The sequence below is a fragment of the Littorina saxatilis genome, linkage group LG14, assembly GCF_037325665.1.
Source record: "Littorina saxatilis isolate snail1 linkage group LG14, US_GU_Lsax_2.0, whole genome shotgun sequence".
NCBI classification, from domain to species: Eukaryota; Metazoa; Mollusca; class Gastropoda; order Littorinimorpha; family Littorinidae; genus Littorina; species Littorina saxatilis.
The window spans coordinates 9,865,848-9,883,149 of record NC_090258.1 but is presented as its reverse complement, the minus strand read 5'-3'; the positions used below and the strand labels follow the sequence as shown (position 1 = coordinate 9,883,149).

At 42.7% G+C, this 17,302-nt stretch overlaps 1 protein-coding gene across 5 annotated transcripts; it reads right to left on the bottom strand.

The window, feature by feature from the left end:
- Positions 1–402: 402 nt before the first annotated feature.
- LOC138947067 (ankyrin homolog) lies at positions 403–16,981 on the bottom strand. 5 transcript variants are annotated; one of them, XR_011449539.1, is made up of 10 exons: positions 16,710–16,981; positions 15,887–16,110; positions 14,886–15,086; positions 13,031–13,140; positions 11,864–11,987; positions 7,846–8,067; positions 5,897–6,015; positions 5,528–5,642; positions 2,187–3,665; positions 403–2,120 (listed from the first exon to the last, which is right to left on the bottom strand). XR_011449539.1 is itself a non-coding variant. In XM_070318501.1 (9 exons), exons 2-9 carry the CDS (start codon positions 16,065–16,067, stop codon positions 3,364–3,366), a joined length of 1,374 nt encoding a protein of 457 aa, XP_070174602.1. In that variant the 5' UTR covers positions 16,068–16,110; positions 16,710–16,981; the 3' UTR covers positions 403–3,363. The 5 variants fall into 5 exon arrangements, 3 of the variants coding, with proteins under 3 accessions (XP_070174602.1, XP_070174603.1, XP_070174604.1); XR_011449538.1 differs by having other exon boundaries at positions 403–2,785; positions 2,875–3,665; XM_070318501.1 differs by having other exon boundaries at positions 403–3,665.
- Between the last annotated feature and the right edge of the window lie 321 nt (positions 16,982–17,302).

The window sequence follows — 17,302 nt, the reverse complement described above, 5'->3', positions numbered from 1 at the left end:
CTTTATAATATAATTATCTAAATCAACATTTTGCATGTTTTGTTTGATTGCTGATTGCCTTTTCATTTTAGATTTGTATGTTTCTTTATAAATTTTGTTTGTGTTTACTTGCTCATTTTGTCATTGCGTGGTTTGTATGCTAGTTTGTTCGTTTGTTTGCTTATTTGTGCCACTTATTCATCATTTATTAGAATTTTGTATTAGATGTATAAGGACAGGTTGTAATAAAAGACTTAGCCTTAAACCCCTATCCTTGTGAAATAAAGTTCCGTCATCATCATCATCACTCTCTCACTCACTCACTCACTCACTCACTCACACACACACGCACGCACACACACACAACTACACACACACAACTACACACACACACACACACACCTGCGACATAAAGACAAATGGTTGCTTCAATTGTGCTCTGAGGTGCAACCCATATTTTACATGTTTAGCAAGACAGAACTAGTTTGTTATGTCAATGAATAGATCATATCACTGAAATGGTCATTTCAAAATAATCTAAAACTGATTCAGAATCAAAATGTGCTCATATATATATATGTTTCCCTAAAATCTCTGAAAATACTGCCAAATTACTGCAAATTACTTCTCCCACGCTGTTATATGGCCCTGCTTTTTCAGATTTTCCATCTCATATCGAAGTTTGTTTGTTTGTTTGCTTGTTTGCTTAATGCCTAGCCGACCACGAAGGGCCATATCAGGGCGGTGCTGCTTTGACATATAACGTGCGCCACACACAAGACAGAAGTCGCAGCACAGGCTTCATGTCTCACCCAGTCACATTATTCTGACACCTGACCAACCAGTCCTAGCACTAACCCCATAATGCCAGATGCCAGGCGGAGCAGCCACTAGATTGCCAATTTTAAAGTCTTAGGTATGACCCGGCCGGGGTTCGAACCCACGACCTCCCGATCACGGGGCGGACGCCTTACCACTAGGCCAACCGTGCCGGTATCATATCGAAGTTGAATTTGACTCCATTTCAAGACTTCCTTCTTTGTGAGACCTGATTTCCTCAGAGGTTTGGGTGATCTTCGAAGGAGAGGACCTCAGTGGACAACTATTCGTCTACCTCTCCTTTATACTGCCTACCTTCATTAGGCAAAAAAAAAAAGAAAAAAAGTCTGTTTATGGTAACATAGGCAAAAAAAATAGGGTCGGTAGGTCGGGATTTTTATTTTTTTCTCTCCAAAAAACCCATATTTTTCAGTTATTTTGCCCAAAACCAGACTTTTATTTATTTATTTATTTTATTTTTTCCCCAAATGCCCCCAAAAAGTCTAGGGTCGCGCGAAAAAATAGGGTCGGTCGGGATACCGTAAACAGACTATTTTTTTTTTTGGCCTTACACTCAGAATTAACGGTTATCTGCCTTCTCTCAATCTTTCTTTCCTTTTTTTCTTTATTTGGTGTTTAACGTCGTTTTCAACCACGAAGGTTATATCGTGATGGGGAAAGGGGGGAGATGGGATAGAGCCACTTGTCAATTGTTTCTTGTTCACAAAAGCACTAATCAAAAATTTGCTCCAGGGGCTTGCAACATAGTACCTTACTGGGAGAATGCAAGTTTCCAGTACAAAGGACTTAACATTTCTTACATACTGCTTGACTAAAATCTTTACAAACATTCACTATATTCTATACAAGAAACACTTAACAAGGGTAAAAGGAGAAACAGAATCCGTTAGTCGCCTCTTACGACATGCTGGGGAGCATCGGGTAAATTCTTCCCCCTTACCCGCGGGGGGTTTCTCTCAATCAGCCCTCCCCCTTCCCCAAACAACACACACACACACACAATGACATATTGTTCACTTTCTTCTTCCAACACTTACATAACACAACAATCCATGAATGAACAGTCCCCCTCCTCATCCAGTTAATTACAATACCTTCCTTTACAAAACACAGATTTGGGGGATTATAATTCTTTCTTCTAGCTAACATGTTATACCCAAGATGAAGTTGTTCAGAATTCCAGACACGCAAAAGTCTCCGACTTGCGGTAGTTTGTGTGATGAAAACAAATTTAGCACAACAGAGTACAGTGGAACCCGCTTTCAAGACCCCCCATTTTAAAACTCCCTCCTTTTTAAGACCTTGTTTTCTCAGATTTTCTGTTCTGTGAAACTACCCCCATTTTAAAACTCCCTCCTTTTTAAGACCCGGTTTTCTCCAATTTTTGGATGTTTTAAAAGGGGGGTTCAACTGTAGAATGATCACACCTTCCGTCTTCTCCTTATGTTTCACCCAAAATGTATTTGTTCAGAATTCTGGGCATACCAAGTTCTCTCTGACTTTTGAGGGGCATGCAGTGTGGTTACATCAAATTTTGCACAACAGATTTCAACAATCACACTTTCTAGCTGCTTTCTTCAAGCTGGCTTCGCCCATTAACATTTTCGGTATAACAAAGTCTTCAACTTTTGGTTGATTGATTGGTGACAACAAGTAGTGCGCTACATATCTGACCAATCACAGCGTCTTTCTTTTCCTAATCCCTTTCACCTAGAATGTTATTGTTCAGAGTTCAATGCACACCACGTTGTCTGACTTTTCATGTTATGAAGCAGATTCAGACCATCACTGCCTAAAATGTAATGTTATTGTTCAGAGTTCAATGCACACCACGTTGTCTGACTTTTCATGTTAGGAAGCAGATTCAGACCATCACTGCCTAAAATGTAATGTTATTGTTCAGAGTTCAATGCACACCACGTTGTCTGACTTTTCATGTTAGGAAGCAGATTCAGACCATCACTGCCTAAAATGTAATGTAAAATTGTTGAGAGTTCTATGCACACCACGTTGTCTGACTTTTCATGTTAGGAAGCAGATTCAGACCATCACTGCCTAAAATGTAATGTAAAATTGTTGAGAGTTCTATGCAGACAGAGCGGCAGGTTACTCAGTGAAATCAAGTTTCAGACAACAGAGCTGGACAATCATAGATTGCGCATTCTCCTAATCTGTTTCACCCAAAATGTAATTGTTCAGAGTTCTAGGCAAACCAAGCTGTCTGATTTTTGGGTAGATTATTTGCTGGTGACATCAAGTTTCACACAAACATATTGAAGAATCACAGATTTTCCCTTCTCCTAGTCTGTTTCACCCAGAATGTAATTGTTGAGAGTTTTGGGCAGACCAGGTTGTCCGACTTTCGGCAGGTTGTGGGGTGACAATAACAAAGTTTCTCTCATCATATTTGGACAGTCACAGATTTCATATTGCCTTCTACATGTACTAATCTGTTTCACCCAGAATGTAATTTTTCAGAGTTTTGAGCAGACCAAGCTGTCTGACTTTTGGTAGATTATGTCACAGATTTCATATTGCCTTCTACTAATCTGTTTCACCCAGAATGTAATTGTTCAGAGTTCTGGGCAGACCAAGTTGTCCAACTTTCGGCAGGTTGTGGGGGGACAATAAGTTTCGCAAATTTTCGCGACACAGTCGTCTCAGTGGTCTTGGTTGGTATAACTCTTCATGCAGCCATGCATCAAACTCAGGTAGGTACTGTCGCAGTTGAACGATTCTGGGAGCGGTCAGAATGTCATAGGTGTGGGGAACCGCATCCGAAGACAGCAACAGACGAAGCAGAGCCACTGATCCAAACTTGAGTGATTTGCTCAATGGTGTCTGACCTGTAAAAATTAAGAAAAGTAAATAAACAACAACAGAGAATTCCTAACATTTTGCAAGGCAGTGGTCCAAGTCTAATCTTGTCAGAAAGGCCAACAACAGTAGATTTTTCTTTTGTTTTATTCTCAACACACATACAGACCTGCCAACCCTTGCCTCAAGTGTAGCAATTTAGATTTTTTGAGGGAATTTTCAGCATAGCAAATGGTGTTTAACTCATTCGAGGCGCGTCGGAACTGGAATTCCGACATCTGTGTTTAGCGTTGGCTGCGTGCCGGCACTTGAGTTCCGACGGATATCACGAATTTTTAACGGTGTAAACGGTCCTGCTGACCAAGGGAAACAACCCCTGCAATGAACTTCTATCTGTCTACAGTGGTACCATTCACTGTAAACAGTTCCTTCCCTTAAATTGTTGGGATTAATAAAAATTTTGTTGACGGTGTGCGACCCACGTGTTTTGACTTTTCCAAGATGGCGGATCGTTCTGCTGAGACGTAGTAACTTGAAAAGAGTGCTAGAACGTGTTATTCAGTACGGTTCTGATCTTGACCTCAGTGATGATGATAGTGGAGATGATATTTTAGATTCTGGTGACGATTTTGTGCCAATGGACGATCATTTGGGTGATGATTCGGGCAATGCAAGTGTCGATCATGACATTGTGTATGATGAACCCATGACGTAGAAAGTTTTTTTGTTTTGCTTCAAATTGGATATTTTGCGTGGATATGAAGACAACAAAAGGTATGTACTTTCAAATGTTTCATATATTTTCTAAAAGAGTAAGTTTCAAACTTTGCAAAAACATAAGGTATGTAAGGTTATCTTGTGTTGTTGATTTTTAATATTTTTTTCAAAATGGCTCTAAATCGCGCGTTGGCAGGGAACACAGGGGAAATTTAGCTGCGCCTCGAATGAGTTAAGTGTAGCATTTTCTATAATGTAATCCCATATCCGCGTTTATGCCATCTTAGTTTTACAAGAATAGACATTTTTAATCAAGTTTCATGAGAATGCAGGAACACAAAACGCTCTATAGAGGCTATCTGCAGTGCCACTTTTCAGTGTAGATGATGTTTTGTGACCCATGTTGTGGCCGCTACACGGAGTTGGAAGCAGAAATAAGTACCAGGACTCACAAAAAAATAGGGAACTGTTGCATGCTTGAAATTGATTGTTTAAGCATAGCAATCTTTAGGCCAAAAAAAGAAAATAGTCTGTTTACGGTAACCCGACCGACCCTATTTTTTTCGCGCGACCCTAGACTTTTTTTTGGCATTTGGGAAAAAAAAAAAAAAAAAAATCTTGGTTTTTTTGCAAAATAACGTAAAAATATGGTTTTTGGAAAAAAAAAAAAAAAAAAAAAATCCCGACCTACCGACCTTATTTTTTTGGCCTATGTTACCGTAAACAGACCTCTTTTTTTTTTTGGCCTTAGCTTGGCGTAGCAATTGCTATTAAAACATAGCAACCACGTTGGAAGCTTAGCAGTTGGCAGCTCTGCATACACACACACAATTTAGCTTCAAAGACGACAGGATCTTTTTTTTAAATCTTCTCCTTCTTCAGCGTTGGATTTTTTAATAATTCTACACAGGGAATCAATCACCTCTTGAAGGGAGACAATACTTCTTGGAACAGAGCTGCTTTTCATCAGGATTGTTTCCCTTGACAGCCACACAGCAGTTGATTTACTCAAGCTGTGATGCTGTTATTCAATGACATTGTGCATGATGGCTTTATATACTAAGCACGACATTCATCTCTTTAAGTTTATTAAACCAATAACAAATTAGGTTTTTATCAATTTCAAGCAGTAATTGGAAACACTCCCAACAAAGGATGTGAAAAAGATACCAACCTTTATTGTCAGGTACATGCGTGGCGGCTCCGTACTGCATGAGAGCCTTGACCGCGGTCAGGTTTCTCTGACCATCAGTGGACATGTCCAGGGGTGTGTGGCCAGCCTTGTCGCCCTGTGCAAAGCAACCATACACTTTGCAATATTTGTTTAAAAATGACCCGCATAAAATTACAACCAATAGATCGAAAACTCACAAGAATGTATAATTTTGTATACTTGCACACACATGCAGACACACAGACAGACAGACACACCCACCCTGGTGTTGATAAATGATGACCAGTTCTGGCCTGATGCTACACATACACACACCCAGACAGAACCATACCAAACACACACACACATACACACGCAGATACCACGGACCTTATTGACATCAGCTCCAGCAGCAACCAACATATGGATGACAGGTGTGTTCTTCAGACCAGCGGCTAACATCAGGGCTGTTGCCCCTGCAGGGTTAGTTTTATCCACCTGACACCCAGCTGTCAAACAGTCATTTAATCAAGGATTATAATGATTGCTTATGTATAAAGCGCAAACCAGAACATTATCCGGTGCTCCTGGAGCTTTACAACACCAAAGAAACATCAGATAACGTAATCAAAACACAAACAGAAAGATTGTTCCTCAATTGGTTTCTGGAAGGATTTAATTTTTTTTATGGCTGACATTATAAAGATTGCTTATAAAGCGCAAATCAGAAAATTATCCGGAGCTCCTCGAGCTTTACAATACCAAAGAAACATCAGATAACATAATCAAAACGCAAACAGAAAGATTGTTCCTTGAATGGTTTCTGGAAGGATTTAATTTCCCTGGCTGACATTCTTTTTCTCAGAAAGACAGTTACAGTGGAAACCCCTTTTAAGACCTACAAAAATCCGAGAAAATCAGGTCTTAAAAAGGAGGGAGTCTTAAAATGGGGGTCAATTTACAGAGATTATGAACAGAAAATCTGAGAAAACAGGGTCTCAAAAGGGAGGGAGTCTTAAATTGGGTTCCACTGCACTTATCTCAGAGAATCGCAGATCCGAAGTGTGTTCTACTGACTGACACACACACAAACGTGCACATTTAAATATGTAATAGTACCCGCTATTACGAGCTAGTCGTGTGACAGAGAGTTTTCTTGCACACGAGACTGTAGATGTTTCACGACGGCTTTAGCCGGAGTGAAACAGCAGCAGTCGAGTGTGCAAGAAAACTCTCTGTCACACGACTAGCTCGTAATGGCGATTATGTCTCACAGCTTCAACAGAGGAGAGAACAAACACATTTTGCGTACTCACGTTTGATAAACCTAAACACAGGAGCAGCCATTGTGGAGAGATCTACTTTTTGACGAAAGTGACCGAACTATAAATGACGTCTCGGTATATGTGAATGACGTCACAGTCATCGTCACAGTCTGTATCTTTTGAAGCATCGCAATCTTCATGATGTCTTTCTGTGTCTGCATCCGCGAAATGTTTGTTCTTTCCGGGATCTTGGTCATCTATGTTCATAACTCTGTCCTTCTAGATTCAGACTAACAGGCCTCCTGAGCGAACCACTTTCCAAGGGCAGCTAAATTCGCGTATGGAAACAGTACTGTCGTCTGGGATGCCGTTTTCAGTATTCTCAGCGTTGAATAATTTGTAAAGAGAAGAAACGATAACAGCAGGAGAAATAAAAGTCGTGTGTGCATTTTGGGGTTTTTGGAGGGACAATTTCGAGTTTGAACCCGTTCTTGCACATGCTCCAAAGCGTGTAACATACAATCTTGCACACGTTTGCTTTAGTAGTGGCAAAGAAGGAAAGCGTGTGACATTATACCTTATTTGTATTGTTGACCAAAATATGACATTTTACACAGATCGAGACTGTCAGTGTTCCTCCAAGATCGCGCTAGCGGTCGAGGTGAACAATGACTGTCGAGATCTGTGTCAAATGTCATATTTTGGTACAAAAATACAAATAACATTTATGTATCGATCGATTCTGGTTAGAATTCCTTTTAGTTTTTATGATTGAACGCACACAAACATGCACTATTTTGTAGTCTTGGCTGGCCGCCTAAATATGAAGTTTTGTTGGCCTCTGACGTCACAATGGCTCAAAGAAGAGAAATCCAGTGTTCAATCGATACATTTGCATTTTTATTTATCAATGGACTCACAATCAATCAAAGATTGCACAATAGCTTTCTCGACCTGCATTGCTGACATTTTTTTTCTCAGAAAGACAGTTATTTATCTCGAAAAACCGCAGATCCCAAGTGAGTTCTGCTGACTGACATACACACAAACGTGCACTCTAATCAATTCACTGACCATCAATCAAAGATTGCACAATAGCTTGCCCGGCCGGCTGGTCTGAGCCTAACCCCGCCATGACGTTGATGACCGACAGAAGGGGAGTGGTACCCTTGATGTCCGGCAGGTCTGGGTTGGCTCCGGCCGCTAAAAGCATCTGCGTCATGTTTAGTTTGATGTTCGCCACAGCCTCCATGAGAGGTGATCGTCCACTTGCGCTTCTCGTATTAACCTCTGACCCTGTAAAGATACAAATCTCAGCTTTTATATACAGAGGAATTCCCTTTTTAAGACATCCAAAAATCGGAGAAATTCAGATCTTATAAAGAAGGGAGTCTTGGGGGCGGGGATGTAGCTCAGTCGGTAGCGCGCTGGGCGGGGATGTAGCTCAGTCGGTAGCGCGCTGGGCGGGGATGTAGCTCAGTCGGTAGCGCGCTGGGCGGGGATGTAGCTCAGTCGGTAGCGCGCTGGGCGGGGATGTAGCTCAGTCGGTAGCGCGCTGGGCGGGGATGTAGCTCAGTCGGTAGCGCGCTGGGCGGGGATGTAGCTCAGTCGGTAGCGCGCTGGGCGGGGATGTAGCTCAGTCGGTAGCGCGCTGGGCGGGGATGTAGCTCAGTCGGTAGCGCGCTGGGCGGGGATGTAGCTCAGTCGGTAGCGTGCTGGGCGGTGATGTAGCTCAGTCGGTAGCGCGCTGGGCGGGGATGTAGCTCAGTCGGTAGCGCGCTGGGCGGGGATGTAGCTCAGTCGGTAGCGCGCTGGGCGGGGATGTAGCACAGTCGGTAGTGCGCTGGGCGGGGATGTAGCTCAGTCGGCAGCGCGCTGGGCGGGGATGTAGCTCAGTCGGTAGCGCGCTGGGCGGGGATGTAGCTCAGTCGGTAGCGCGCTGGGCGGGGATGTAGCTCAGTCGGTAGCGCGCTGGGCGGGGATGTAGCTCAGTCGGTAGCGTGCTGGGCGGGGATGTAGCTCAGTCGGTAGCGCGCTGGGCGGGGATGTAGCTCAGTCGGTAGCGCGCTGGGCGGGGATGTAGCTCAGTCGGTAGCGCGCTGGGCGGGGATGTAGCTCAGTCGGTAGCGCGCTGGATTTGTATCCAGTTGGCCGCTGTCAGCGTGAGTTCGTCCCCACGTTCGGCGAGAGATTTATTTCTGAGTCAACTTTGTGTGCAGACTCTCCTCGGTGTCCGAACACCCCCCGTGTGTACACGCAAGCACAAGACCAAGTGCGCACGAAAAAGATCCTGTAATCCATGTCAGAGTTCGGTGGGTTATAGAAACACGAAAATACCCAGCATGCTTCCTCCGAAAACGGCATATGGCTGCCTAAATGGCGGGGTAAAAAACAGTCATACACGTAAAATTCCACTCGTGCAAAAAACACGAGTGTACGTGGGAGTTTCAGCCCACGAACGCAGAAGAAGAAGAAGGGAGTCTTGAAATGGGGGTCTGGGAACAGACTACTTCCAATTCAGTAGGGGGGCGACTATCCTCAACCCCGCGGGTCCCCAGGTGGCGGATAGGTGAACGGCCCCCAGATATGGGGGCCAGCTGCGAATATAGAATAAGCAGTTCCGGACCAACTAGCGGTGTCTCTACCAGGACGGGGTGGGTTGTCACATGGCACTGACTACCCTATGAAATGACCTGCCTGTCCGATGACGGTTACACCATGCGAGTAAGAGCCGCATTTAAAGCTCTAGCCCCGGGGTGGGACCCCCGGCCCGGTAAGAAATCCCCCATGTGTTCCCAGGGTTAGGTTTTTGAGCCAGGAACTAAGGGCGGGGTAACCCCGAAAGAAACCTATTAGGGCTGAAGTCGGAGGATCTGGGCCAACAGGCGCACGTTAACCAACCATAGATCCACGCAAATCGCAAAATCAGCGAACGACAAGAAGAAAAAATTGGGGTACATTTACAAAGGTTATGAATCTTTCTTTATTTGGTGTTTAACGTCGTTTTCAACCACGAAGGTTATATCGCGACGAGGGAAAGGGGGGAGATGGGATAGGGGAAAGGGGGGAGATGGGATAGAGCCACTTGTTAAGTGTTTCTTGTTCACAAAAGCACTAATCAAAAAATTGCTCCAGGGGCTTGCAACGTAGTACAATATATGACCTTACTGGGAGAATGCAAGTTTCCAGTACAAAGGACTAAACATTTCTTACATACTGCTTGACTAAAATCTTTACAAACATTGACTATATTCTATACAAGAACCACTCAACAAGGGTAAAAAGTGAAGAATTTTATGGGTGAGAAAAGGAAAGTAAAAGGACTTTGGGGAGGCAGAAATAGAGAAGAAACAAGAAAAAGATCCTAATTAGGTTCACGGCATCGAGAGTGATGCGACCTTCTCTCAGAAGTTAGTAGAGAAGGCTCCCCCATCCACCACCCGGGGGACGCGCCTCTACGCCAATTAGGGGGCGCGAGGACAAAGGTTATGAAGAGAAAATGTGAAAAAGCAAGGTGTTAAAAGGGAAGTTCCATTGTAAGGCCAACAAAAATAAAGTTGTATGTTTTCTGGCTAAAAAAAATAGGGTAGGTAGGTAGGGATTATTTTTATTTTTTTATTTTTTTGTTTTTTTGGTCAGGGTAGAAAATAACTATACAGTGACGCAAAGAGACTGGACTTACTATACAAAGAGAAAGACAACACATTACAAAACAAATGAGACAAAAGGGATGCGGGGTTATCCCCCTTGTGTCGTCTGCCGTCTGTTACTTTCGTTTTGACGCTTTTTTTTTTACAAAAGCAATAAAAAAAAGTCTAGGGTCGGCGGGAAAAAACTAGGTAGGGTCGGGTGACCAGAAACATACAACTTTTTTTGTGTGGCCTAATCAGTCTGTGTCTGTTTTGCATCTTGTTTAAAGTCAACAATAAAGACTGAAAGGTCGAAGTTCTTGTGAATGTTTGGTTTGTCTAGTTAAATACTCCATAAACAGAACCTTTTGAAAAAAAAATTTATTCTGTATTTTGGGATAGTGCTGGATTTTTTAAGCTATTTGTTTCAAGCTGTAAAAACAGTACTTATTTCTTTCTTCGACCTGAATTCATGAAAAGTTTGAACCCATGAAACTCGTTTATAAAAACTTTGCTCCAGTCTCAGTATCCGATTGGATCTGCAACTGGTCTTGGAAATATTTACTTTTAAATTAATTGTTCAATAGCGCAAGGGAAGCGCAACGGATGATCTTTAGTATCTATAATTATTTGGTTGAAAGCACAATAAATGCAGACTTGCTCCAACTTTCTCTTATTCAGTGGTGTTGCATAGCATACATGTGCTCACTGTGTGTGTGTGTGTGTGTGTGTGTGTGTGTGTGTGTGGACTGGGTGGCCGAGTGGTAACGCACTTGCGCTCGGAAGCGAGAGGTTGCGAGTTCGACCCTGGGTCAAGACGTTAGCAATTTTCTCCCCCCTTTCCTAACCTAGGTGGTGGGTTCAAGTGCTGGTCTTTCGGATGAGACGAAAAACCGAGGTCCCTTCGTGTACACTACATCGGGGTGTGACACGTTAAAGATCCCACGATTGACAAAAAGGTCTTTCCTGGCAAAATTGTATAGGCATAGATAAAAATGTCCACCAAAATACCTGTGTGACTTGGAATAATAGGCCGTGAAAAGTAGGATATGCGCCGAAATGGCTGCGATCTGCTGGCCGATGTGAATGCGTGATGTATTGTGTAAAAAAATTCCATCTCACACGGCATAAATAAATAAATCCCTGCGCCTTGAATATGTGCGCAATATAAATTGCATAAAATAAAAAAAATAAAAATAAAAATAAATCCCTGCGCTTAGAACTGTACCCCCGGAATACGCGCGATATAAGCCTCAAATTGATTGATTGATTGATTGTGTGTGTAATTGTTGTTTATATTGATGTGTTTTTATGTTAGTATGTGTTCAGCTAAATGTAATTCTCTTTTGAGATAATAAAGTATTTTTGTACAGTTTTGTATTGTATTGTATTGTATTGTATTGTATTGCAATTGTATGGTATTGTATTTAAACTACATTGTGACATTTCAAATAACACCTTACCTGTTTCTATGAAGAATTGAGCAACTGCTGGTCGATTGACAGCAACAGAAAGCTGCAAAGCTGTCCGCTCATTCTTGTCTCGTATGTTTACATCAGCACCCAAAGAAAGTAGGAGTTTGATCGTCTGCACAAAAAACACGGAGTTACAGTGTAAAGTAAGATGCAGAAAGCAAAATTTCAGCAGAAAGCTAATCAAAAGCCCTTGCAATGATTTAATTAATAATAGCTGTATGAAAGGAACACAGCAGCACAAAATATTACTGATTGACAGCTTTTACATGTGGTCAAAAGTTTTCATACCAAACTGAAACATAGAACAGCTTTAGATGAACAGCACACAGGTTGTTGTTCTTCTCTTCATTGACTGATTGATTGACTTTCTGCTGAGCATTCAGTAAAACATGTATGAGGGTAAGGGTCTTTTGTTGACGCTTGTAACATTTCCAGCGAACACAACACAGTACACAGAGAAATAATTATGCTGCATATATATTGAGGGGGCCTGGTAGCTCAGTGGGTAGAGCACTGGACTAGTGATCCTAGGGTGACAGGTTGGAATCCAGGCCGGGACGGCAAGGGGTCAACGTTATGTGCAGACTAGATACGGTATCCATGTTCCACCCCGTGTCACCACTGTGGCACGTAAAAGACCTCAGTCATTCTGCCATAAGTGCAGGTGGCTGATTAAACCCATAACAGGCATACACCTGGGTAGCGCGACTCTGTTGCTGGTACATGTAGCTTTCCACCGGGAGGAAGCAACCCGAATTTCCCTGCTTTTTGTTTGTTTGTTTGTTTGCTTAACGCCCAGTCGACCACGAAGGGCCATATCAGGGCGGTGCTGCTTTGACATATAACGTGCGCCACACACAAGACAGAAGTCGCAGCACAGGCTTCATGTCTCACCCAGTCACATTATTCTGACACCGGACCAACCAGTCCTAGCACTAACCCCATAATGCCAGACGCCAGGCGGAGCAGCCACTAGATTGCCAAGTTTAAAGGTCTTAGGTATGACCCGGCCGGGGTTCGAACCCACGACCTCCCGATCACGGGGCGGATGCGAATTTCCCTGCATTGGGACAATAAAGTAATGAAAATGAAAAATAAAAACATCTGAGTGTAACTCTCTAAATTTACGAATGTTTTCTCCGTCCTTCTAAATACCTGGAGGTTGGCGTGTATTGCTGCAACATGGAGGGCAGCGTACCCCATCATCTGCAGCTGTTTTCTAAAACCATCTCTCTCTACACGCACCATGCACGGCGGCCCTTCCCCTGCACACACAACAAAAACCATGCAAGTACTGCATTGATTTATACATGAACTGATGAAGCCTAAACGTAAACAGTGCTTTACTTTCTTGTAACGTTTCTATGATTACCCCATGACTATCACATCAGTTTTCTGAATATCTCTCTCTCTACACACACCATGCACGGCGGCCCTTCCCCTGCACACAAAACTAGAACCACTGCATTGATTACATGAAGCCTAAAAATAAACAGTGCTTCACTTTCTTGTAACCCTTGTGTGCCTTGGGTCGCCTTGTAGTGAGATATGTGCGTATTATAAATTCTCGTATTGTTATTATTATTAACCTTTCTTCTTCTTCTTCAGCGTTCCAGAATTTTCTGGTTACGTGTGAGCTCGTTTGCCCATTTGGGTTCCCCACACTATACTCTGAGAGCATAGTCAGCTCACTCCGCTTTCGTTGAGTAGGCATGCTGGTTATTTTCGTGTTTCCATAACCCACCGAACTCCGACATGGATTACAGGATCTTTTCCGTGCGCACTTGGTCTTGTGCTTGCGTGTACACACGAAGGGGGTTAAGTCACTAGCAGGTCTGCACATAAGTTGACCTGGAAGATCGGAAAAATCTCCACTCTTAACCCACCAGGCGGCAGCGACCAGGATTCGAACTCACGACTTCCCGATTAGGAGGCCGACGTCATACCACAACGCCACTGCGCCCGTCCGATTAACCTTTCAATGTTAATCCCATCAGTTTTCTTAATATCTCTCTGTGTGCATCATGCATGGATTATGTCCCCTCCCCTGGACGCTCACAGAGATTTAGTTTTTGTAAACTATCTTATAAAGGGTGAAATGTCAGATGTACATTAGTGCATTACTGTACTATTTTTTCTCGTTAGGTTGCAGTAAATTCTTGCGTGTTAAAGACAATAACACACACGCACACACACACACACACACACAGCAAGAGAGAGAGAGAGAGAGAGAGAGAGAGAGAGAGAGAGAGAGAGAGAGAGAGAGAGAGAGAGAGAGAGAGAGAGAGAGAGAGAGAGAGAGAGAGAGAGAGAGAGAGAGAGAGAGAGAGAGAGAGAGAGAGAGAGAGAGAGAGAGAGAGAGAGAGAGAGAGAGAGAGAGAGAGAGAGAGAGAGAGAGAAAGAGTACAGAATACGGAACGTCTATAGATTTGGAATTTCTGTCTTCCAAGAGAGAGAGATGCAGACAGCAAAAGAGAGAGAGAGAGAGGGAGAGAGAGGGAGAGAGAGAGGAGAGAGAGAGAGAGAAGAGAGGGAGAGAGAGAGACGAGAGAGAGAGAGAGAAAGAGAGAGAGGGAGAGAAACTGAGAGAGAGAGAGAAGAGAGAGAGAGAGAGAGAGAGAGACGAGAGAGAGAGAGAGAGAGAGAGAGAGAGAGAGAGAGAGAGAGAGAGAGAGAGAGAGAGAGAGAGTACAGAAAATCTATTGGAATTTCTGTCTTCCGAGAGAGAGAGATGCAGACAGCAAAAGGCTCAGAGAGAGAGAAAGAGAAAGAGAGAGAGAGAGAGAGAGAGAGAGAGAGAGAGAGAGAGAAGAGAGAGAGAGAGTGAGAGAGATAGAGAGAGAGAGAGAGAGAGAGAGAGAGAGAGAGAGAGAGAGACAGAGAGAGAGAGACAGAGAAAACGAGATCAACACACACAGACAGTGAGACACATGCTCAGAAATATGAAGGAACAGAAGCAGCAACTGAAAAGAGTATGCTTTCCTCAAAGCAGAAAGAGACCAGCACTCACATCTGCAAACATCATTCATGTCCAATCCACTCTGCACCAGTTGTTGAATCATTTGACAATTGTTGGCTCGCACGGCATGGATGAGATCTTCCTCCCCTTCCATATTTTGAACAAACAGACCTGTGCTGGGCACTGCATCATTTTCATCCTCCATATGACTGTGGTGGATGCTTCTGGCCTGAGAACTTGATGGCTGGTTTTCTGAAAATGCAACAGAAACAAATAATTCATTTCAGCCCTGAAAGTCTAACAAATGGTGTACTCGCCTTTGGCTGGTGATTCTGAAAATGTACTAGCCAGAGAGCAAACTTTACTAGCCAAACCAACAATTTGTTTCAGCAACTTAAATTTACTCGCATTTGACAAGTAGATGAACATTTCTACTCGCCAGTTACATGTTTCTACTCGCCATGGCGAGTAAAATACTCCCCACTTTCAGACCTGCAGTTGCACAATTTTATAGTTTTAGTAATTTTGCCTTAATTGCCATCTTAGTGTGGTTCTTAAATTTGTTTATACAGTTTGATTGCCTTGAAAAAAAATGCTGAACTTTCTTGTATCTTAACGCTTTATAAAATGCAACACAGATCTAGTACCTGGATACAAATTGGGCTTTCCGAGTTTTAAAAACAATACAAACTGCAAACATACAGTACTCTGTGACATTATTGGCAATGCCTCCAAGAACTATTTACTTAGATATATATATATGCAGTGGCATTGTGCGATTGTGGGGCGGCCGACCAGACAGTAGAACATGTATTGAATACATGCACAAACTTCACTCTGCTGCGGAACCAGATCTGGCCAGAAGGAGCTACACTGGAGACCAAGCTCTGGGGAACGTCAGAAGACCTGAAAGCGACGTTCCAGTTCACGACAGCAGCGGAACTACGACCCTAGACACAACCGTCGAACGCAGAAGAAGAAGAATATATATGCAGTCATAATAATGACATGACAATAACTAAATGGAGAACAATTAATTGTCAAAGGTCTACCTTGTTCTGCAGTTACTCCACTGGGTCCTGGCTCAGTTGCATATCCCGCCTCCATGTTTACTTCAGCTTGTCTGACCTCTGCTGACTCCTCGCTGAACTCTGACCCGTATCTGACCTCCATGCTGACCCTTGATGTCGAAGAACAGCCTGTGACCTCAGTATCACAACTGGTATCTGACATTTTCTTTTTTCTTGGTGACAGTTAACAAGAGATTCAGCAGAATCTGAAAAAAATATAAAAACCTGTGTGTGAAAAAGTCACATGCAATGTCTCAACATAACAAAATGCGGTATTAAATGAAGGTTTCTCAGTGTTTATAGCTGAGTATAATAGCATAATACTCAGCTATATACACTGAGAAACCTTATGGGATAAAACCAATGACACGTTGTGCCCTTGGTGGTACTGTAGTCAGAATGAATTTATACCAGTGTTAAAGAAATGTATGTAAGTCAAAGAACATGACATTATAAAATATGCTTTTTGAATCAATGATGATACTAATCTTGTCTGTGTTTGCCAAGATCTATCCCGTGTTTGTCACACACAAACACATATGCACACAAACACACACACACACACACACACACACACACTTCGCGCACTCACAGTCACAAAAGAAAACAAAAAATGGGAAGATAACACTGACACTGTTCGCGACCACTGACCAGTGGCCTGACTTACCTTGCAAACGTCGATCTCCAAAAAAGCCGAGCTTCTGATTAACACTAGACTAGGCTAACTCATACACATACGTATGGATCTATAAATAACTATGATAATAAACCCGGCGTTTCCATAAAAGGTCAGAACTCAACGAACCTTTGAACATTTCCATTTACGGTAAAAGCCACAGCCACTTTGTGCCTTTTTCTGCTGCCAGTGGACACAAAATAATTGATCGCAAGCCTCTTCTCGAACACAGTCAAAGTAAAACTGACTTGCTCGTCGAAAAACTTACGGAGGATGATAAAGCATCATCGTGGAAGTTGCTAGACGAAAATGCTTTCAGCTCATGGCCGTGAATGTTTACAAAGTTTTGACACGGAGAGAAGAAGAAGAAGACAGTACGAAAATAGAAACGGAGGGTTAACCGGAAGTGGCTCCCGCTTTTGTTTTCTTTAAATCTTAAAAAAAAGAAAAAGATTTGATCAATCCTTCTGATGTACAAAATCACGGATATGTTTGATCTATTGTAATGAAATGTATTAGTTTTAAAGAAAATAGGAGTACAAGTATACCAAATCTAATAAAGTAAATGTTCTTGAATTATCACTAACAAACACCTCCCTTTGTCTCTTTCTTTTCTCTCGTTTCTCTTCTTTTGTGCTAGATTCTTCAGACTACAAGCTTTTCCCTTAACATTTCCTGTTATGGGTCACTTACACAAATATTCTAAAGAAATAAAGAGAAAG

Bases quoted from the DNA above. Each gene is read 5' to 3' on its own strand.
- LOC138947067 (XM_070318501.1), bottom strand. From the start codon at position 16,067: ATGTCAGATACCAGTTGTGATACTGAGGTCACAGGCTGTTCTTCGACA. The intron at 11,988-13,030 runs GTATTTAGAAGG...TTTTTTGTGCAG, and splicing joins CAATACACGCCAACCTCCAG to ACGATCAAACTCCTACTTTC. The intron at 3,666-5,527 runs GTTGGTATCTTT...TAATTTTTACAG, and splicing joins GCATGTACCTGACAATAAAG to GTCAGACACCATTGAGCAAA.